The sequence below is a fragment of the Rattus norvegicus genome, chromosome 9, assembly GCF_021556685.1.
Source record: "Rattus norvegicus strain SHRSP/BbbUtx chromosome 9, alternate assembly SHRSP_T2T, whole genome shotgun sequence".
Lineage (NCBI taxonomy): Eukaryota > Metazoa > Chordata > Mammalia > Rodentia > Muridae > Rattus > Rattus norvegicus.
Window position 1 is genome coordinate 48589842 of NC_141542.1, and position 21624 is coordinate 48611465.

General features: G+C 40.8%; 1 protein-coding gene across 2 annotated transcripts in view; it reads left to right on the forward strand.

The window, feature by feature from the left end:
* The first annotated feature begins 2360 nt into the window (after nt 1–2360).
* The window catches only part of Lgsn (lengsin, lens protein with glutamine synthetase domain), a 31582-nt gene continuing 12318 nt past the window's right edge, over nt 2361–21624 (forward strand). The window contains exons 1-4 of one of the 2 annotated variants that reach the window (XM_087565919.1): nt 2361–2731; nt 6305–6573; nt 19964–20096; nt 20822–20977. In XM_087565919.1, the coding sequence (XP_087422045.1) occupies nt 6544–6573; nt 19964–20096; nt 20822–20977 (319 nt within the window). In that variant the 5' untranslated portion in view covers nt 2361–2731; nt 6305–6543. Of the gene's footprint in view, nt 2732–6304; nt 6574–19963; nt 20097–20821; nt 20978–21624 lie in introns of those variants that run through there. The other variant, NM_181383.2, reaches the window with a different exon arrangement.

Consider the following 21624-nt stretch of genomic DNA (forward strand, 5'->3'; position numbering starts at 1 on the left):
ATCCAAATTATATTACAAAATATTAGGCATGTACAATTTTCAGCTCCTTCTAAGACATAGAGCTTAGTTTTGGAGAAATAATATCATTTGAAGAAATGTGTGGATTAAGCAGATTAATGATTAACTCTGAGTCACCAATAATAAACTACATTAAGGAATAAAATCAAAGCACTTCCCCCTTTGTGTCATTTAATCAAAAGTGAGTTCAGCATTAACAAGAGGGTAGTACTTTGAGACATGGAATCCTGTCATAGCTGTGTAGGCTAAAGTTGTCTCTGAGGCTAAAGTGATATACATTGGCTGGGTGACATTCCTTTCCATAGGTCCTGGGGATAAACAGTTCCTTGTGTTTTTTCATTTCTAAGATTTCCTGCATTCTGTGGCATGTGGTCCTGTCCCACTATCCTCAAAGCATGCAATGCTGAATCTCAGATATCCTTCCTTAGTCACATAGGGATTCTAAACTAAACCATCCCAACACCTAGTGTATTATTACCAAGGTCTAGGGACTTGGACCTTGGTAGGTTAGGAAGAGTCTATTGTGCTGTCTACAGCAAGAAGGGAAGAAACCTTCAAGCTTGAAACGTTTTATAGTTTAGATTATTTGATAAACTACAGAGAGACCAAAGGTTCCTTTCCAAGGGAAGCGTCTCAGACATTAGCCTAAGTAGGAGTTACAGATGGAGCCTCGCCTCCCTAATGATAATGGGTTAAAGGGGCATTATGGATATTGTGAACTCCTGGAAGGAAGCTGTGTGTGCAGAGACTGATTGATGGATCAGACCTGCAGCACTGTGGAAAAGTTGGAATGCTGCTGGTTTAGAGGCTAATCACGCTATCTCGGCTAGCTTCGGTTCCTAGAACAGCCATTGCTTGTCTGCCTCTGGGACAGAACTGACATCCTGTGCCCAATAGAAGTAAACCTGAAATCTATTCAGAAGAGACCACTAGTTTGCACCAGCCCAATGACCTGAAGATGTATCAGATAGTATCTGAGGCCTATAGCGGAGCATTCCCCATCTTGTAACTGCTGTTCCGACATACCCACTCATGTATTTTAAGCCTGCTGTGATACATGGATTTCTTTGTTCTTTAAAACTATAAAGTGTCATGATTCTGTGCTATGTTGGAACATGGGATTTGAGGTTACCTAAATCTGTGTTCTGGGTGGGGGGGGGTCATGGCTGCTCAGAATGGCTCCAGAATAAATTATCTCTGATTCCCTTTAATACTATGAGAGCTAGAGCTGTAGTTCTTGGATTGACAGGGTAAAGCAGTGGCAAGAACATTAACTTAACAACATAGAGCCATTCTTAAAGACATAAATTTCAATATGAACCTAAGGAAATAAGTGAATGACTTCAGGTTGTGAGGCATTCTTCAAACTATTGCTCGAATTTACAAAAGCTTCAGTGGGAGCTGGAAAGAGCCCTCAGATGTTAAGAGCACTGGCTACTTTTCCAGAGGACTCAGGTATGGTTCTTAGCACTCATGTTTCAGTTCACCACCATCTGGATCCTTATGGGATCCAGTGCCCTCTTATGGCCTCTGAGGGCTCCAGGCACACACTTATACTTGCATACAAAGCATCCATACATAAAATAAATAACATTTGAAAAAAAAAGTGAGTTCAGATTTGAATTCTTTACTTCATGATCCCTATGTCTTTCAGCATGCATCCTCCATCTGTTTGTCTGTTGTATGAGTCTGAAACTGCCTGCCTGAAGGCTGGCTTTAGGGTCTGTCCCTGCATCTGTGTCTGTCCCTGGATGTCTGTGTGTGTGTCTGTTCCTAACAGAGGGCTTTGCTCTGTCTTTATTCAACATCACAGAAAGCATCACACAAGGAAGAAATGGGATACTTTACAGAAATCTTTAATAGAGCTTTGAAAGGAATTGAGCCACTAGCTTCAACAGACTCCAATGGACTGAGACGACAAATAATACTGCAAACATTATTGTTGATGAAATGATATCCAAGTGTTGTGTTCAATATTTATGGAGGATATTTATTTTAGAAGATTAACTCCAACCTGTATTTTGCTGTTTTCAGCAAACAGTTACTAGGACATGTAGTCTGGTTCAGGGGCTTGGAAGAATATAAAACATGATTACAGCTATGCTTTAGCTTAGGTTGTAAAATCTGATTACATGGGAAATCCAAGTTAAGTAAGATTGGTCGTTCTATTACTTCTTTTAAAGGCAGGTTAAGCAAACAGGCTGAATACACAAAAGGGTATCAGTCTTTGGTTTTAAGTGACCTCAAGGTGTATTATTAACTCTGCCTATGAGGTCCAGCAAAAGTTGCAGTTTCTTAGAATGTAAGAGATATTTTTATCATGATGCGTTGCCACACAAGTTCTCATTAAATTGCACATTAGAATAACTGGCACAGTTGAGATGGACAGCTATTAAAAAAATGCCATTTACTTTTAGCAGTTTTAGAGCTTAACTAGTGGAGGCAGACATAGAAGGGCTGTTCATAAAATAATTTGCAGTGCAGAGTAAGGAAAAAGTACGTATATAGCATGGAGACAGAAGACAATTTTCTCGGGCAGTTAGAAGTGAAGCCCACAGCCGGCAAACATAACAGCGTCAACGCCAGACCAGACCAGCCAGGATGTTGTAACTGGCTATGGGAAGCCCCGCGTGAAAGCTGCTCTAACTTTGATCTGTTACTGTGATGTCACATGTACAGCAACATGTGCTCTGCGTGTGGCACGAAAACGCTGGTAAGGAATCAACAGTTTAATAAAATCTGACTGCTCGCACGATTCCCTTTCAGGCTACACAAGTTCTGTGACTTATTAATTCTATTATCTTGATTATTAGAAATTAGATTAAGTTTTGTTTGGAGGTTGAAAGAAAAAAGTGTGTCTGTGAATGGAAGTAGAGGGATTTAGACTGTGGTATTTTGCACGAATAATGAATATATCTAGAAGCATTGCATATGGTTTTTTTTACTTCATCTCAGTTCTATAACTAAATAAGTTATTAAACTCTATGAGATGGGCCAGGCAGAGAGTCAGTGGGTAAAAGCCCTTGCTGTCAAGTCTTCTGTTCTATGTTTAATTCTTAGAACCCATAGTGTAAGCAAACAAACGCTGTCAAGCTGCCTTTCGACTTCCATGTGTGCTCTAATACAGAGTGAGTAGACTAATACAATGCTAAAACATAAAATTTATAAAGAGAATCATTGTTAAGATTTATGTGAAATAAGGATGCAAGCCAATGAGTAAACAAGAATGATTTAGTTCTTTAAACTTTAAGAAAGAAATTAAAAACTGCTTCCTATATCTAGATTTGAAAATTTTCTTCAACATTTTAGACATTCTGTAGGCCCATTTTGCCTCAGCTCTAAATGGTAAGCGTCTATGCAGCCATTTTTTTCAATTGCAATAAAGTATTCAGTACATTTGTGAGAAATTTAACACTTCCTAAAATATGCTTAGTGATAGGTGCCAGTCTGTAAATTGATGTGAGAGTGATGAGAATATCCAATGTAGGCTGGGTTAACCTATGATTAAATGCGTTTTTTTTTAACTTGAGGTATTTCCAACTTACAATAGTTTTCTGAGGAAAACCCACCCTAAGCTGAAGATTATTATAGAAAAGTACCAGTGTTTCACATATGCTGTATGTACACTGTGTTGAAAATTTCCCAACCAATCACTTCACTTCTTATAAACCCTAGTGAGGGTAGTTTAATCACTCCCTATTCATCACGCTAAGAAAACCATCTCAAAAAAGCATGGCTACAACTTTTAACCTCAGCTTAACCTGAGAGCCAGGATGGTTATAATGTATTCCAAAATGTTTTTGCCAAAGGTCTACAAGATGGAAGAAAGGCAAAAATGAGTGTGTGCAAAGAAAACTTTAGTATGTGACTCAGAATCATAGGAGGCCCTGTGGCTGGAGTAAGTACATCCTAGACATACACGTGTTACAGCCATGGTTGCCACCCTGAAGATGCTGTTGCATGAGTGTCCCATTGATGCTGCGAAATTTTCAAGAAAGGGGGTTCAGTACAAAGAAGATATGTAATTGGTAACTTGTCATTGAAGGCAATATTTATACCCACTGAGCCATTTCACAGGTTCTTACTATTTGATTAGAGACTCTGGAAAAGGGAAAGGGGAAGGGGAAGGGGAAGGAAAGAAAGACAATAAAATAACAAGATACTGAAATGTATAGAATTGAAAACCAAGACAAAGATAATCCAGTGGAAAGACAGAGAAATAAAAGAAAAAGAAGAATTGATTATCCAAACATTAAAATAATGACTACACAATTGTAGAAAAATGCTATCAAATAATGAATAGTCTCACATTGCCTATCCATCAAATTCTACTTGAAAATTTGTTTAAAGCAAGATTTAATTTGGAAAAAGGGACGTAAATGATATCAGTTAATCGATGTGAAATCAAGAGCTCAGGAAAGCGGTGGAAAGGTGAAACTCTTGGATTCACATTGGGGTGATCTGATTCCTAAAATATGATAAAGAAGATAAAAAATGATAAAAAACATCTCTCAGGAGAAATGCACACTGTTTAAAAAAAAGGATTTGACTATTTAAATACCCTAACAGGGAGATGTATGAAGGGTTCTTTGGAAAATCAGTTGTGTTGGATGCTGTTTTGTTGGAGCAAACAGGTGAAGGAACATTTCGATGATGCAGACACAGGTGAAAGGATGTTCTGTTAAAGAAGCATGTAAAAAGACACGTGATGGATGGATTTTTCACTAAAGACATGCTTGTATTGGCTGCCTTACACTTTGCATAGTGGAGTTCCATTTATCAGGACTCCAGAGAGAGCTATCCTGACTCTACTGACCTGGACTGCTGGTATACCCATGAAATATTTGCAAGTGGATTGATCTGTGGCTGCTGACCTGTGAATTGAACTGCTGGTTTCCTGACAAGACAGATGGGATTTGCTCCAATGAACCACTTTTAAACAAGTCCACTTCCCCCGTTATCTGTTCTTTTCCACTGCCTCTTGTGGATGGTGGGCTAGATGGGAGGTTAAAGTGTTTAAGAGCCATCGTTTGAAAGTGGGCTTTGGAAAATTTAAGGTACAGAGGTGAGCATGTGGCTTAACAAGTAAAGGCACCTGCCATCAAGCCTGGTGGACCTGAGATCGATCCTTGGGACCTGGGTAGTAGAAAGAGAGGACTGACTCCCATAAGCTACTCTCTGGATGCCACATGTGCTCTGTGCTGTGTGCATTCCCTCAAGTAAATAGCTAAATATGAAAAATTATATCTAATACATAACCCACCTCTGACATAAAGAGACATTTTAGAACTTTTCTCAGACATTTTCCCATGGAATAATGGTGCCTGTTTTGGTTCCTGGAAGGAATAGTTCTAAGAGAAGAAAAGTGACAAGGAACCCAGGAGAGGCTCTGGCACAAGGTATGATAAAAATGAAACGCCTCGGCTGAGGAGGAAATAAAAGCAATGCTATCAATCAGATGCCCCATGAGATGGGGGATGCTTTCCTTGGGAAGGTCTGTTAGGGCAGGGCATTCAGGATGCTGTTCCAGGTGAGCACCAGTTTCAAAGCTAGGTCTAAATGAAGACCAAATGCAGAGCAGGCCAGCACAGAACAGAGGTATTTCCAGCAGCCAAGCACAGGGCCATGGTCATTGTTCTCAGGAAATGGGGCCTTTGAAGCCAGATTCTGGCCCAACAGAATGGCAGAGGCTTTACCAGCCTGGAAGACCTGGAGAGCAGTCTCCAGCCATGCGTTCTATATTCTCACTGGTGCATTTGGTTTGGTTCAGAAGAAACTCTCCATGTTCTAGCAACCTGCAGTTGTGGTTGGAGGTGGAGTGGGGTGGAGGAAATGGGATTTGTACCATCGAGGCCTATAGAGAAAGTGCTCCCATTGATTTTGGTGGCGTTAGGGTTGGTGAGGGCCTCTTGTTCAATGAGGATAATGAGGATGGCCTGGGATGTGTTAGAAAGGCTGAAGAAAGATAGCCTAGTGTAGTGATAGAAGGGAGGGCCAGCATCATCCGGAGGCAAAAAGGTTCCCGCAGTGGAAAGCAAGTGCGTGTATTTCAAGTGTGGCTTTGCCATTGGTACAAATCTACGTCATTCATAGCTGTGTTTTTCCATTTGTATTTTTGCCTGTGGGCTTTGAAAACACAGGTGTCTAAAAAAATTGTTTCTCCATCTGATTATTATTACAATAGATTTAGTTCTAGAATGCAACTGTTATGTAACAAACATTCAATAGGTTGGAGGGGAAATAAAAAAGTCACACAGTTTTAAGCTTTGTGTCCCTTTGTTTGCAGGGAGTCAGGCATAAACGAGCATTTGTTGCTGGGCTATTCCAGGGCATTGCTCATACCCTGTGCCTTGGGCATGACAGAATCTGCGTTTATCTTTTATTACCTGCTGGATCGTCCTGGAAAGGACCTCCTGGAATTCATCATTCACTCCTTTGTTAGAGGTCTACATATAAATGCACCCTGAAGCCATCGCTGAAGGGAGTGTGGTTGGCAAGGCTGATTTACCGTAAGAAACGGTTGACATGAACGATGAAGGGGACCTTGCACAGGAGGTATGGAGCTAAGAATCAAAATAGTATTTCCCAACATATTGGCAGTGAAGGTTTTGATGACGGTGAATTTTCTGAGTATCGGTGGGAATGAGGGAACTGTGGGTCGACTTGTATGTGTGCTTTCAGGAAGCTTGTGAAGAAACGCCGCCCTTCTGTTCCAAACAAGTCAGTTTTTAACAACCGAACAACTTGGACTTTGCATCTAGCAAAGTATGCTTAGTTTGAGCAATCGCTCACAGTAACTTCATCAGGCACCAGGTTTTAGAAGAATATAATCACTATAAAATTTTATTCCAATCTTGATTATTACAGAGAGAATAGTCTTTGTGTTTCTCAAAGCTTATTCTGTCATATTCTTAGTCTTTGTAGGAATGGCTTTGCAGTTAAATGACTAAAGGTGAGAGTCAACTGTGTGTGTGTGTGTGTGTGTGTGTGTGTGTGTGTGTGTGTGTGTGTGTGCATGCTTGTTGTAATAGAACTTGATGGTCAGGAACATAGTAAGGAAACAAGTTGTGAACATGCTTCATTTAGTACCATTTCTTCATGTGAAGAGAACCAAATTTTTAGCACTGTATTCCCAACAGTACATTTTTGGAAGGCTACAGTGTAGCCTTGGAAGTAAGTTTGGAAGAATGAGGCTTTTCTATAAACTAAATTAAGGAAGTCTAATTTGAGAAACAGACTTACTATGCATAAAGTGCCCGAGATGATGCCATACAGAGAATAGACACGATCTGTGCTTTTCCATTTAATGAAAGAAGAGATGAAGCCTGTGTGAGAACTGGCTGTGTTCTACACACAATGAATATGAGCAATGGGCTTTGGGAGGGAGACGGGGATGAAAACACTTTCTACACAGAAGCCTGCCAAAGATGAGCAAGGCAGAGAGAGTCACTCAGCGGGAGCTGTGGCTTACTCTGAAGTGTCATGTCATGGGAAGAAGTGGCTGAGTCTGGATATGTACATGTAGAGAACTCGTTTCTCTGAAAGTGAATTTACATTTTCGAATGGTGGTTCAGGAAAAAAGGCAAGCAGGGTGGGTGTGAATAGCATCAGCTTCTGGACACATTCATTCGTACATTTCACTTCCCCTAAAAAGAGGCTTCGCACTCTGCTGCTGAGCCTGGAGAGGCCCTGTATTTCCTACTCTAACTCTCACTGTTTTGGTTTAGCATTCAATTCTCAGCTTCTATGAAAAGTATTCTGATCTACATATAGGAGCTTGTCTAGAACACATGTTGATTGTTTAATCTTAGGAAGATTGAAACCAGCAACACAATTTCATCATTTATTTTCCAAGACAGAGTTTCTCTGTTGTAGCCCTGGCTATTCTAGAACTCACAGACCAGGCTGGCCCAGAACTCAGAGAGATTCACTTGGCTCTGCCTCCTGAGTGCTGGCATGAAAGGCGTGTGCCACCACTGATTGGCTGCAATATGATTTTTAAAGCACACGGTTTTTAAGAGACAAGATCTTTATTTTTTTCTTTTCTCTTTCTCTGAGATAACTATGTAGCTCAGGCTAGCCTCATATTTTGCACTATTCTTCTTACAGTGTCTCAGTGGTGGAATTACAGGCATGCATCACTGTGCCAGACTTTGAAAATCCTTGACAATATTTAGTAAATACAATAAAGCACCATCCTGAAGTAGAACATGTACCTAGCTCTTCACTGAAAAACCTCTGTTTGTTGTCTCAGATATAGGACTATAATCTGAGGAAGACAAAGGAATATGAGAAGGGACAAAAGAAGGAGTGTGACATTCTTCTTCCTGTTAGGTAAAGGTTAGAGCAGCACAGGCTTTTGCCTCCCCACTGGACACTTGACGTGAACAGCAGTGTGAAGTCAAATCAAAGCGTGGCAGCTGAACAAAGCCGCCACCAGTTTGGATGGGCAGATGGTGTGTGTGCAGGAATCCCTTCGGGTGGACTCTTCCCCAGCCCAAACACACTCTGCCAGGATTGTCAGTGACACAAACCATTATTAGTCTTAGTTTTGGTGCCAAAAATCCACACTATCAGCCAAATTCTTAGCAGCATTGATCAGAGAAAACATCAAAAACGTGTTTTTGTTTCTTTGTGTGCAACATACCTTTGCAAAAATGTGTGTCTATTTTTAACCATTGAAGACAATACTTCAGTTATGTAGGTAGTATGCTATTTATTTATGTATTTAGGTAATGCATGTATGTATGTATGCATGTATGTATGTATGTATTTACAGGCTGGAATGTCTTGTAATATTTTAAGAGTTCCTGTTGATTAGGTCTCATGTTTCTATTTGCAATAATTTTTAAAATGATATCTTCCTGACAGTCCCATAACAGTCTTAGTTTTCTCTTCAACACATGTCGTATAGCCTAGTATCATACACATATATATTACATGCTGCACATATACTTAAATCTTTCTATATTATTCCTTACTTTTTCCTGAACGTGTGTTTGTATACTGCATATGTTCCTGATGTCCCAGGAAACTGGAAGAGATAGGTGGGTCCCCTGGGACTGGACTTATAAATGGTTGGGAGCCACTATGTGGGTGCTGAGAATCAAACCTGAGTCCCCTAGATTCACAGCAGCCGAGATAGCCTTTAATCACTGAGCTATCTCTCCAGCTTTCATTTTTTTATTTTTGGAAATGTAGTTTTTGAAAACATGTCTGCTACCTTTCTGCTCATCCACCAAACCTTTACTTACCTTCATTTCACTTATGTAGATGCATATATTTTTAGTTATAAGATCTTGGTTTCTCTGGTAAGGTTCACTTTACTCATGAAAACATTAAATAACAACAAAAGTTCAGGGAATCAGTTGAATTTCTTGCTGTCTTTATTATATTATTATTAATTGTATTATAATAAATACACATTTATTATATTATTATTATTTACAACATATATTATTATATACATATGATATGATATATTATAGTATTATTATTACTTTATTTCTTTCCTTTACCATTTGCCTTCATATTATGAGAAAACACAGAGAGTTCAGATTTTTGGAAAATTTTGTTTTCCTCCATTGAAGGTGTTATTTAGAGGTAATTTTCTGGTATAGAATTTTCTATTGCAGATTGTATTTGCACTGTTCTCAGAGAAGCCATGATCTGCTCACCAGCTTGTTGGACTGGACATGCCATCATCTCTCTACCCTAAATACATTACTGGCATGTACAGGATGACAGTGCTTAGGCAGAATGAACTAACTATTGTCATGGTCATTAAGTCTGTGCAGAAAAGCATGTTGATTAAAGAAAGCTGCTTTAATGATACTGAGTGTTAGTTAAAAAAACCAGGTAAGAATCACAAAAGGGTACTATTCAGTTTATTAATTGAAATGAAGTTATCAGTAGCTGTTAGTTTTATGAGCAGGTGACAGAGCTAATAATGGACTGTAACTTCCTATTAAAAATCGGGCTGCTCAAATGTCACCGTGATTGCACTACAGGGTTTTACAATCAAATGCATGGAAAGGTGTGGGAACTCCTATGTCCATCTATAGTTGCCTTAGTTGCTTTTTTATTGTCTCAACAAAAAAACACCGTGACACAGACAACTTACAAGAAAAAGTATGTAATTTGGGGATTCATGATAACAGAAGGTTAGATGCCATGGCCATTGCTGCAGGGAGCCTGGCAGCAGGCAGGCAGCAGACAGGCAGGCAGGCAGCAGACAGGCCTTTATAGGTGAGGGGAGAATTTGAAGTCATACTAATGGAGATTAAACTGGTAGGAACCAGAGTCTGGTACCCAAAACTCCTGTCAGAAGATGCAGCAGTTCAGCTCGACAAGAAGGATAAATCCAAGGGGCCTAGTGTACATTGTGATGGCTACAGTTAATAAAAGTAATTGTATATTTGAAGACTGCTGACAGAGTAGATTTAATGTAGTCGCAAAGCAAAATGTATGTGAGAGAAGTGAAGGCTAAATGGCTTGATTTAGCCATTCTCCAATGTGTACATAGATCAAAGGATCATGTTGTAGGTGGCGACAACATACAATTTTACTTGTTTTAAATGAGGATCTGGAAGAAAATATGTAAATCATCTTTTGTAACCCCTTCCTTTCAAATAAGCACATTAATCATCCTTGAGAGATGCTGGCACCAGGGACAAGAGGGCCCTTCTATAGGTTCTTAGTCTTATAGACATTTGACTTTTAATAATTTTAAGTGTTTTAATTTAAAAGTGGGCTCAGAAGGAAACTTGGGTGGAGTTTTATTGGACTTTGAGTGCGAACGATGATAGCAAAATGGAACAACAAGAGAGTTAAGCTGGAGATCTGCCAGAAGGGGAGAGAAGGATAAACGAAGAAAAAATGGTTATGTTTCCCGAGTCAAGAAAGCAGACAGGCTTAGTGACAACGTCCATGAGCAGATGCACCAGGCGAGGGGATGTCAGAGAAAGTGAGAGCATTTGGAGGTCAGGGCAAGCACGCTGGAGATTGGGGCTGGTGTCTGGAAAAGGGACACATGAATAGAGCAAAAGTTGTAATTTCACATCTGCCGCCTCTAACTGGCTAACTCACAGAGGGGCCACGGCAAGCACATACAGGATCAGTGTTTAGATGTGTGGAACAGCTCACGTTTCTCACCGGGACTAGCTAGTTAATTCACAGTAGGAAGGAAGGGCACACAGGCAACAGGGATGAGGAAACTAGTTGGAATAGATACAGGTCGGTGTTTTTTTTTTCAGTGTTTTCATTTTTTTTCTTAAATTGGATTTTTTACTTACATTTCAAGTGTTATCCCCTTTCCTGGTTTCCCCTCCGGAAAGCCCCTATCCCATCTTCCACCTCCTGCCTCAATGAGGCTGCTTCCCCACCCACTCACCCACTTCCTCCTGCCTCCCTGCCCTATCATTCCCCTACACTGGGGCATGGAACCTTCACAGGACCAAGGGCCTCTCCTCCCACTGATGACAAGGTCATCCTCTGCTACATATATGGCTGGAGTCGTGGGTTGCTCCATGTGCACTCTTTGGTTGGTGGTTTAGTCCCTGGGAGCTCGGCGGGGGTGGGGGGTCCTGGTTGGTTGATATTGTTCTTCTTGTGGGGTTGCAACCCCCCTCAGTTACCTCAGTCCTTTCTCTGACTCCCCAGTGGGGACTCCGTGCTCAGTCCAAGGTTGACTGTGAGCATCCGCTTCTGTATTTGTCAGGCTCTGGCAGAACTTCTCAGGAGATAGTTATATCAGGCCCTTGTCAGCATGCACCTCTTGGCATCTCCAGTAGTGACTGGGTTTGGTGACTGCGTGTGGGATGGATCCCCATGTGTGGCAGTCTCTGAATGGCCTTTCCTTGAGTCTCTGCTCCGCACTTTGTCTCCATATTTCCTCCTCTGAGTATTATGTTCCCCCTTCTAAGAAGGACTGAAGCACTCACACTTTTGTCTTTCTTCTTCTTGAGCTTCATGTGGTCTGTAAATTGTATCTTGGGTATTCCGAGCTTTTGGGCTAATATTTACTTATCAGTGAGTGCATATCGTAAGAAAGGACCAGATGTAGAAGCTGGAAAATGTGATGAGGTTGTATTATCCTGGGCCTCAGATAGCAGTAATGTGAATTTTTCTAAAAGTGATGGAGAGTCATGCAGAAAGTTTCAGCAGTGAAATAGTATAATTGTGATTTATGGGGGTATAGGAGTAGCAGCCATAGGAAAGCGCAACGTTGCAGAGAGAGTGGGGACTCATGTGACAAAGGATGAGTATTGGTGGCACTCCTTATTTACAAATTTAATATTATTATTAATTATTATTAACATTCGATATGGGGGGCTCCCTAAGTTGTTCTTGCTGGGCTGGTACTCACTGTGTGGCCCAGGCTGGTCTTCTATTCACAGAGATCCACCGATCTCTGCCTCCCCAGCGCTGGTATGCAAAGCCCATAGCAGTAAGCCCAGCTGGACTACTTGTTTTTAAGTTGTGAGCTCACCGAAAAGAAATACTATGATACAGTAACTCTTCTGGTTTTGCTCTAGGCTGCCCTCAAGATTCCATTGGTAGACTGCTGGTGGATTCACTGTAAATGGGGACGTTATTAGACCAAGTTGTTAGAGAGGGAATTGTGGGCCAATAATATGCATGCTTAGATGATCTGAATGCAAGCACATGGTATGTTTCCTGTCAATATTCCTTCTGTCAATATTTTTGATGTTTTCCTCCCCCCCTTTCCTTGACTAACATATTTGGGTGTCTAGAGTCAAATATCATTTTTTTCTCTTTGACATATTCTTGTAACTTTGATGATTTTTGTATTCTCATGTCCAGTACTTGTAGCAGAGGTTAAAACGTGGTGACAATCTTTTTGTTTTAACTTGTTTATCTTCCCATGAGCCTACCATCAACACAATATAATTAGAGTGTGTGGTAAATGCTTTGATGGTTTTACCTCAAACCATGACTGTTATACTGGGGTCTTAATTTTTTTTTAAGTATTGACATTAAAAAGGTAACTGCAAAGGAAAATTAAAAGTAGATGAATAAAACCAGTGATATTTAGAACTTAAATAACACTAGTTACTTTATTAGGAGGGCTATTTTTAGGTTAAATTAGAGTTTGAATTTAATGCTTGATAGGATTTCTTTAGGTTGAGGCTCTTTAGTTTGATCAAAGAAGCAAGTTGAAATCCATAATGACAGACTTATATTAAGCCATAGGAGCAAAGTTCACAAGAGACAGTGTCTTGAGTAAAATAAGGACTGGGAAATGGCATTCCTACAGAACGCCCTTCATGGCTATTGGAGACCATGAGATGAATGTCTGATGGACAAGTTGTCTATTTGTACCAACAAATTAATACAGAATTGCACACCCGTGCTTTCCCTCACATCCTTGCGATGTGGTTTTCCTCATACTTTCTTCAACTCAAATGTCTTCTGGTTGTGTACAGATATAACTAGTTAACTAGTATACCTCCCCATGCCATTTTTTGATGATAGGAATTGAACCAGGAGCCTTTTGTCATGCTAGAAAAATGTAAAAGGTTTGGATACTGGGCTGTGTCGTTAGTCCTTATCTACTTAATGGCAGAAGTATTGCAGAGTCCATAGAAGGGTGTGCTGGCCAGTTTCTCTCCCCATGACCGTCCTAGCATTGCTTTTAAAGCTTGCATCACTCTGAGATAGTCTGCTCACTTATTGTGTTGAGAACCTAGAGATGCCCAGATAGGACCTTGAAGTCCACGCTAAGGCTGGCCCATGAGGTAACATAGACTGAGGCCCCTTTCTGAGGAAGAGCCTTAGAGACACGTGGTACCTGGATTATGATAACCATGGCCACCACCTCTTCAATAGTTAATACGCACCAGTCAATGATTGTCAACACACAGCACAACCGGAAAAGCTACAGAGTTGACTACTTGATCAAGAAATACATAAATAGAAGCAAAATACTTCAAATGGATTGGGTAGGGAACACCTGAGAGGGGTTTCTTTGGGGCCCACTTCTTTGGAAAATAAAACAAAGTCAAAAACTTTAGCTGTTATCCTGGGCCCTTTGCAACCTCTGCGACATCCATAATCCAGAGTAATGCTGCAGCAGACCTTCTAGGATCTAGCTTCAGCTTCCCAGCACCCTGGTCTTCAGCAGCAATGATGGGTATTCTCACTGGCTGTGTTTATGAACTGTCAAATACTTGATTCTTTGCATCCAGTGAGTTGGCTCCACATCTTCGTCCCAGCACTTGAGATAGGTGATTTAGGGCCAATCTCATTTTAATTTGATACAGTTTCCTCAGCTGTAATGCATTCACTACAGGGGTTGTTTGTGAACAAATAAATTAACATATGTAAAGCACTCAAGAATGAACTGGCATAGAGTAGATATGTTCTTTTTTTCATTATGCCTATTGAAATGTTTTCTCACATCTATTTCATCCTGACCACAACCCCTCTCTGCTCTTCTCTAGCCTCTCTTCTTACCTTCCTTGTCTCCCATATTTACCCCATCCCCTCATAAAAGAAGAGGCCTCTGAGGAACATCAATACAAGATCACCAAACAAGACATAACAAGCTACAATAAGGGCAAGCACACACCATCTCATTAAGGCTGGACAAGGCAACCAACCCAGTAGGAGCAAAAAGGGTCCTACAAGTAGCCAAGAGTCAAGGATAGCTCCCGCTCCCACTGCTAGGACTCCCACAAGAACACCAAGCAGAGGACCAAAATCAATCCCCTACAGGCTCCTCAATATCTGGAGTTCCCATGAGTCTCATTCAGTTGATTCTGTGGGCCATGTTCTTGTGGTGTGTCTCTGACTCCTCTGGTTCATCTTTTCTAAAGATTTTATTTTTATTTATGTGTATGAGTATGTATATATGTATGCATATGCATATGTGTTTCTATGCCTATGGAGGCCAAAAGTAAGTGTCAGATTACTCAGAACTAGAGTTACATGTGGTTGTAAACCATCTCAAGTCGGTGCTGAGGATTGAACTCATGTCCTCTGTAAGAACATCTCTTCAGTCCTGGAATATGTTTCTAAATTGTTATCACTTGTGTGATGATGGGGTATTTTGAGTATCACTTGTCTTTCAGTGTCATACTAAGTACTATGGGGGAAGAAACAGGGTTACCACCAACCAGTGTGCCCAGAGGGCCTGCATAGTCAAACAGTCCACAGTTTTGAGACAGCTGAGAAACCTTTTTCTTCATCCCTTATCTTTTGCTCTCAACATTTAAAAACCATGAGAAGTGAAATTGAAAGAAATCTGTCTTTCAGCAACACGTGTGCCAGGGGGTATGGGGGAGGCAGTTGGCATGAATATGAACCAAGTACAAAGATCCTATCATCAATCATTCATCTATCATCTATCTATGTACTGTTGATTTATCTATCACCTATCTATTATCTATATATCTATTCTATGTATCTATTTATCTATGCATCTATCATCTATCACCTATCTATCATCTATCATCATGATGTATATATATATATATATATATGTATATACATGTGTGTGTCTATTTATTTATCTATATTTATCCTATAAAATATTAGGATAAAGCTGAATTTTTCCTATACCAGATAAAAATACTAACTGAACCCTTGTTTCTAGAATACTTTGGCAATGTGTAGAATTGACAGTTCTGGGGCAATACTTTGACAGGCATTGGGCAGATGGAACCACTGTCAGGTCCTCCCTAGAGGGAGCACCTGCCTCTGTTCAGCCTCGGTCCACCGGTTCTGTCTGTTCTCTGTGGCACTGAATTTTGCTGTCCCTGACCTAGGGTGACCTAAGAATATTTCATTATTCATATTATGAAAGACTTTGCCTGCTTTGAAGACACTTTAATGCCTGCACTACACTGCAAAAATCTGTCTGGTTCATGTTTTATTTTTACATCTTTGATTTTGCCTTATCCATAGCAGGTATCACCAGTCTTCAGAGCTTCTAGGGCATGAACTGAGACAGTTTTAACTGTTACACAAGAAAAACATATTACTGAAAGCAAATATACATACATACACACACACTGAGGAAGTAAAGCATGTTTTATGAATTTAGTAGGTCACATTATGTAACAGGAATGGAATTTGATTTAGGTCATGTGTTTGGCTGGGACAATGTAGGAGAAACATTCTGCCAAAGTGGCTTAGCTTTAAAGTTTTACTTGCCCTTCAAAATGACCTTGAGCGATCCTTGTGGTCTGTGATGGAGGTAATAATAAATGTTCCCCTGGTAATATTATAAGAACTATATACTGGAAGGATTTTCACCAAGACATCACTCATACTGTAGCTGAGTACAAACTCAAGATTAAGAAAAGAAGTTTTTACAGCTATGGGACAGCCCCAGGGTCCAGTAAATTTATTTCAGTTATTAGAGCAAGGTCTATAGTCTGATCACCATTGTATAGGAGAGAAAACCCAAAAGATAGCAAAACATTCTTTTTCTTGTTGTTCAAGACAGACTTTTTCTTTCTAACACTAGCTGTCCTAGAATGTAGACCAGGTTGGCCTTAAACTCAGGGATCCATCTGCCTTTTTATTCTGGGTGCTGGGACTAAAGATGTGTGCCACCACACCTGCCTGAAATGTATTCCTCTTTTTAAAAAATACACTGTTTTTATTTTATGCACATTGGTGTTTTGCCTGCATATAGGTCTGTGTGAGGGTGTCACATCTCTGGGAAGTAGTGCTACATACACTTGTGAGCTGCCGTTTGGGTGCTGGGAACTGAGTCTGAGTCCTCTGGCAGAATAGTCAGTGCTCTTAACCATTGAGCCATCTCTTCAGCCTTAAAATGTATTCTTTATCAGAACCAACTCCTCTCTGTTAAAACTGAAGCATCTTGTTGAGTATGATGCATGTACCCCAGTATTTCTGGGGCCCATATGGGCGTATTTTTCAGGTTGATGCCTCAGTAAATTACTTCTGTTTGTCTTGGGCATTTGTCTTTTGGGGAGAGGAGTGGAACCTAGGATGTACCGAAGACATTTATGGGTACTTCATGCTCCATGCCTCATTGTGGCCTTGAGCTTTACTCATCTGTAAACCAGAGAATCCTTACCTCAAGAGTTATGCCAGGAAATTTGCTTGGCAATGTGCTCAATTTAGCATGTTGGGACTCTCCTGTTTATTCATTTGGAGTTTGAAGCTGGAGGTGTCTTAACCTTTGTCTCACATGATTCTTTCAACCTATACATCAAGAGGAATTCCTGAGGGGCTCAGACTAAGGGCAATGCCAGTCAGCTCAGAGACCAGTGAATCTTTGTAAATAGCACTTCTGTACAATATCCATGATATGTCCATGTAAAGGCATTCAAAAATAAAATTGTATATTCCTGGCCATGTAATTTTAGAAGTAAGCCCATGTTCAATATCGCTGCTTGATCTTATCAAAAGCATACTGAGAAATTTATGCAAATATTTGAATGAAGTCCTAAGCTATTAGGAAAAATAAAGTATCATATAGTAGTTTATACAACCAAATGTAAGATTATCTGAAGTGAAACGAGTACAGTATTCTGATAAATCATAAATGTCCAAGAAGGGTTGGGGCTGGAGAGATGTCTCAGTGGTTAAGAGCACTGACTGCTCTTCCAGAGGTCCTGAGTTCAATTCCCAGCAACCACATGATGGTTCACAACCATCTATAATGAGATCTGATACCCTCTTCTAGTGTGTTTGAAGATAGTGTCAGTGTATGCATATACATAGAATAAATAAATAAATCTTAAAAAATGTCCAAGAAGGGACTATCAATAAAACGCATTACTTTGTGTGCTAAACTAAGCATTGACAAAATAAAAAGACTGTTTCATGAAATATATACCATCTAGTAACAGAAATCACAATTCATCAAAGTTACACATTACCACTGCCTCTTTCATCGTCACAGACTGGATTGGTTCAATGATAAATCCACATAGCTCTGCAGGCAGCTGCTTTGGATATGTATTTGTATGCCTTCCTCATGTATGGGACCTTTCAGAACAGGCTTTACCTTCACTTTCTCAGTTTTCTCTCACATCAAGTCAAGATTTGCTGCTTGCAAACACACACACACACACACACACACACGTACATATACACACATACATACACATATTTCATACACACACATGCAAACATTCACACACACACACACACACACACACACACACACACACGTGGGGGGCGACTGTGAAAGGTATCCTGATTCCTGGTCAAGATAGGTCCTAGCCCCAGGGACCCTAAAGGATGGCAGGAGCATTCCCAGTTTCCTAGGAGATCAGGGCCCTCTCACATAGCTACAGCTCCCACAGTCTCCTGTAGAGAGGTTTGAGACAAATCAGTCATGTAGGGCAATGCCCCAAGCCCCTCCTCCACAGGTGACCACAGGTCATATAGGCTCAAGACAGATCAGTAGAAGCAGGACCAGACCCCAAAACATGTTGATAACATGCTCTCAGGTCCCAAGCTCTCAGACCAAACCAGTAGGAAGTACATGCTGTCAGACCCTGACCCATGCCAAGACTGTGTATAAGAATCTTATTCAGAAGGATTAAAGGTGTACAGGAATCACTCTATCGCCTGAGAGCTTCTGTCATCAGAACTGTAACACCACTGCTTAGGGAAGAGATCTGCTCTTCCTAAAATTGCTGCCAGAAGTTCCCCTGCACCCCTTGTGGGCTAGTCAGTCCCCTGCTGGTGTAGCCTGGCTCTGTGTCCTGCCTGCAGTGGAGTAGCACCAGGAGTAGTGCCAGGAGCAGCACCAGCAGTGGAGGTGGCAGAAGCAGTTCCCCTTCCCTGCCTGAGTTCTCTCCTCTTCACCTGAACTTGTGCACCTAGCCAGACTAGAGATCTCTATGAAAAGCCTCCAGTATAAAGGCCCACATACATATACATAGACACCCCCACACACAAACAAATGTACACATACACACACAAATACACATACATAAACACATACATATACAAACATACACACACAAACACATACATATACAAACATGTACATACACAGATACATACACAAACACATACATACACAAATGCATACACAAATGCATACACACATATACAAATGCATACTTACACACACACACACACACACCCTGAAATCACCAGCACTAGGTTAAAATTTTCTTTTCAGTGATCAATTTTGTGTCTCATGGTTGTACACGTGATTGTTTCTATTACCAGCAATGAGGTACCCTTGTCAACTTTCCTCCCTGCCCAACTCCCTGCTTAAAAATTCTTATTAACAATTACAAGCAAATTATTTAGGATCTTTTGCTTTTAATGTATTTTAGATTTTATCAAGCCATAAAATAACTTGAGTAAGATATTTCAAATCACTGTCAAGAGCAGAGCAAGGGAGGCCAAGATGGGCAGCAAGGCTGTGAGTCTGGTCAAGGTGCATTATGTAGATGCATGGAAATGTCGCAGTGAAGTTCATTTTCATATCATAATAAATATGTTTTTAAAGAAGGGTTTCAAAGAAGGTACAAATGGATGCAACTCCTTTTAGAACCAAAGTTAATATTGATATGAGCAGGCGAGGAAGGGTGAGGGAAGGCGAGGGAAAAGGGGAGAATCCATGATTTCAGGTGCTTGTGCTTTTGGTCAAGACAATGTGAAAACATAAAATTCACAAAAAACAAAAACTTTTCTTTTACAGGAAATGGTGTATCAATTGTTAAGGACTAAGCCATTTAAAACATTCCGAGGTAAAAATAAATAAACATTGACTAGGTAGACATGAGCTTAATTTATTTAACATTTTTCTGTAACACAGATCAAAGAAGGTAGTTAAAATTCAGCCTCTTTGCGTCATCCAAAGGGACGAGGAAGTGACAGCTTACTTCCTGTAGACAATGTCCTGTGCTCCATTTAAGTCGGAATCCAGCTGCCTGCACGGTATGTTATGTGAGGTTTTGTTTACTCATTGTGACAGGACACAACAAAAGATGAAGCAAACTCGACTGAAGGCAGCAGGGTGAACAAGTTGAAAAGGACAAGAAGAAAAGTCACCAAACCACATCTTTGCTCAGCAGATGGGGATGAAATCACCATGGCCAATTCCAGGGGTATGCAGCTACCGTGACCTTTTGTGATTGGTTCGGAGAGTAGCCCTTTGTGTTTCATGTTCCTTCCCATAAAACGTTTCTCTAGGTCTGGAGAAGCAAAGGGACGATAAGATGCAAAGTACTGCTGCGTGAAAGATGGCAGATATAAGCAAGCGTCAACTATAAATAGCCAATCAAATAGTTAGGATTCAAGGGACCGGAGTCAGATGCTGGCACGGGGTCGGGGTGGAAGCAGAGTGGGAGAGAAGCTTCCTTCTGCACTGATAATGAACGTGAGCTTCATGGCTAAGGGCCTGGGAGGCCACAGGAAGGTTCTGGGGGGAGTTTTAAAGACACTTGTTGAAACCCTAACGGTGCTCTATTAGATCTGAAATAATGCTGAGTATGAGTAAGTTTTTTTTTGTTTTTTGTTTTTTTTTGTTTTTTTTTTTTTAAGTTTACATAAGGTCGCTCCTGGGGTTCCAAAGAAGAGGCAAAAGGAATGGCTAGCCCATGCTAACAACAAAAGCAGACTTTAGTGGCTTTTATTATTGTTTGTTTTATTATCATTGCAGACAATATACATCCTTACAGCCTGCATCTAGGGCAGGCAGCACCCACTATCCCTGTTTGGTGTGTCACTGCATGGGAAGGGGATCTTTTCAAGCAGCCTTCTCCAGGCTGTGTTAAAGATGGTTGAAAACAACTCTAACGTGTTTTGACATTTTCCCCCGTTATTAACACAGAGATGTCCAGAAACCAAACAGCAGATCTGAGCAAACCTGGCTCTGCTGAGTCTTGGTCCTGGCACAATGCCAAAGACGCCCAAGATCAGATACCAGTGGTAAAATCTTCACTTCCCAGTGCTGGTGCTCCTGATGCTGAATTCAACCCGAATACTGGTAAGCAATTACCTGGAAAGATTCTCCAGGAAACAGGAAAGTGCATCTAGGCACTGTTTGGAGGTTGATCTTTGAATTGGAGATGATCTGATGGTGGTGAAGATCTCAGCGCCTCCGGGTTCCCCAATCCCGCTCCCCCTCCTCCACCCCGCCCCCGAAGCAAAGACACAGGAGAATTTCTGCATCCTGTTTATAAAGCTCTTTGCAGCCTCATCATGACCCTTCAGGCTACTGATCTAGAAAATTGATGGTTGCTGCGGGAGAGCAGTGTGTCTTCCCTAAAAGTGAAATTAGATCATTCCAAGTCTCTGGATTACTGAGTAATTGTTCTGGTGCACGGGTATGTTGGTTAATACCCTTTTGGATGCAAGTGATAGAAACTGGTTAACTTTCTCTCCAGCCCTTATGGGGACAGGTTGGAATGTGTACAAGGTCACCATCGCAAATGACATTGTTTGACTGCCTGGCTTGATACCCAACCTGTAGGTAAATATAGACATTCTTGACATGTGGAACCTTCTAAGAACTGTGAGGTGAACTCCCAGGGAGCAAGGGTACAGTTTCGACCTTTCTTTGCCCTTCTCTCCTCTCCCTTTTATTACACACAGGACCCAAGGGGAAATGAACACCACGAGGCTCCATCTGCA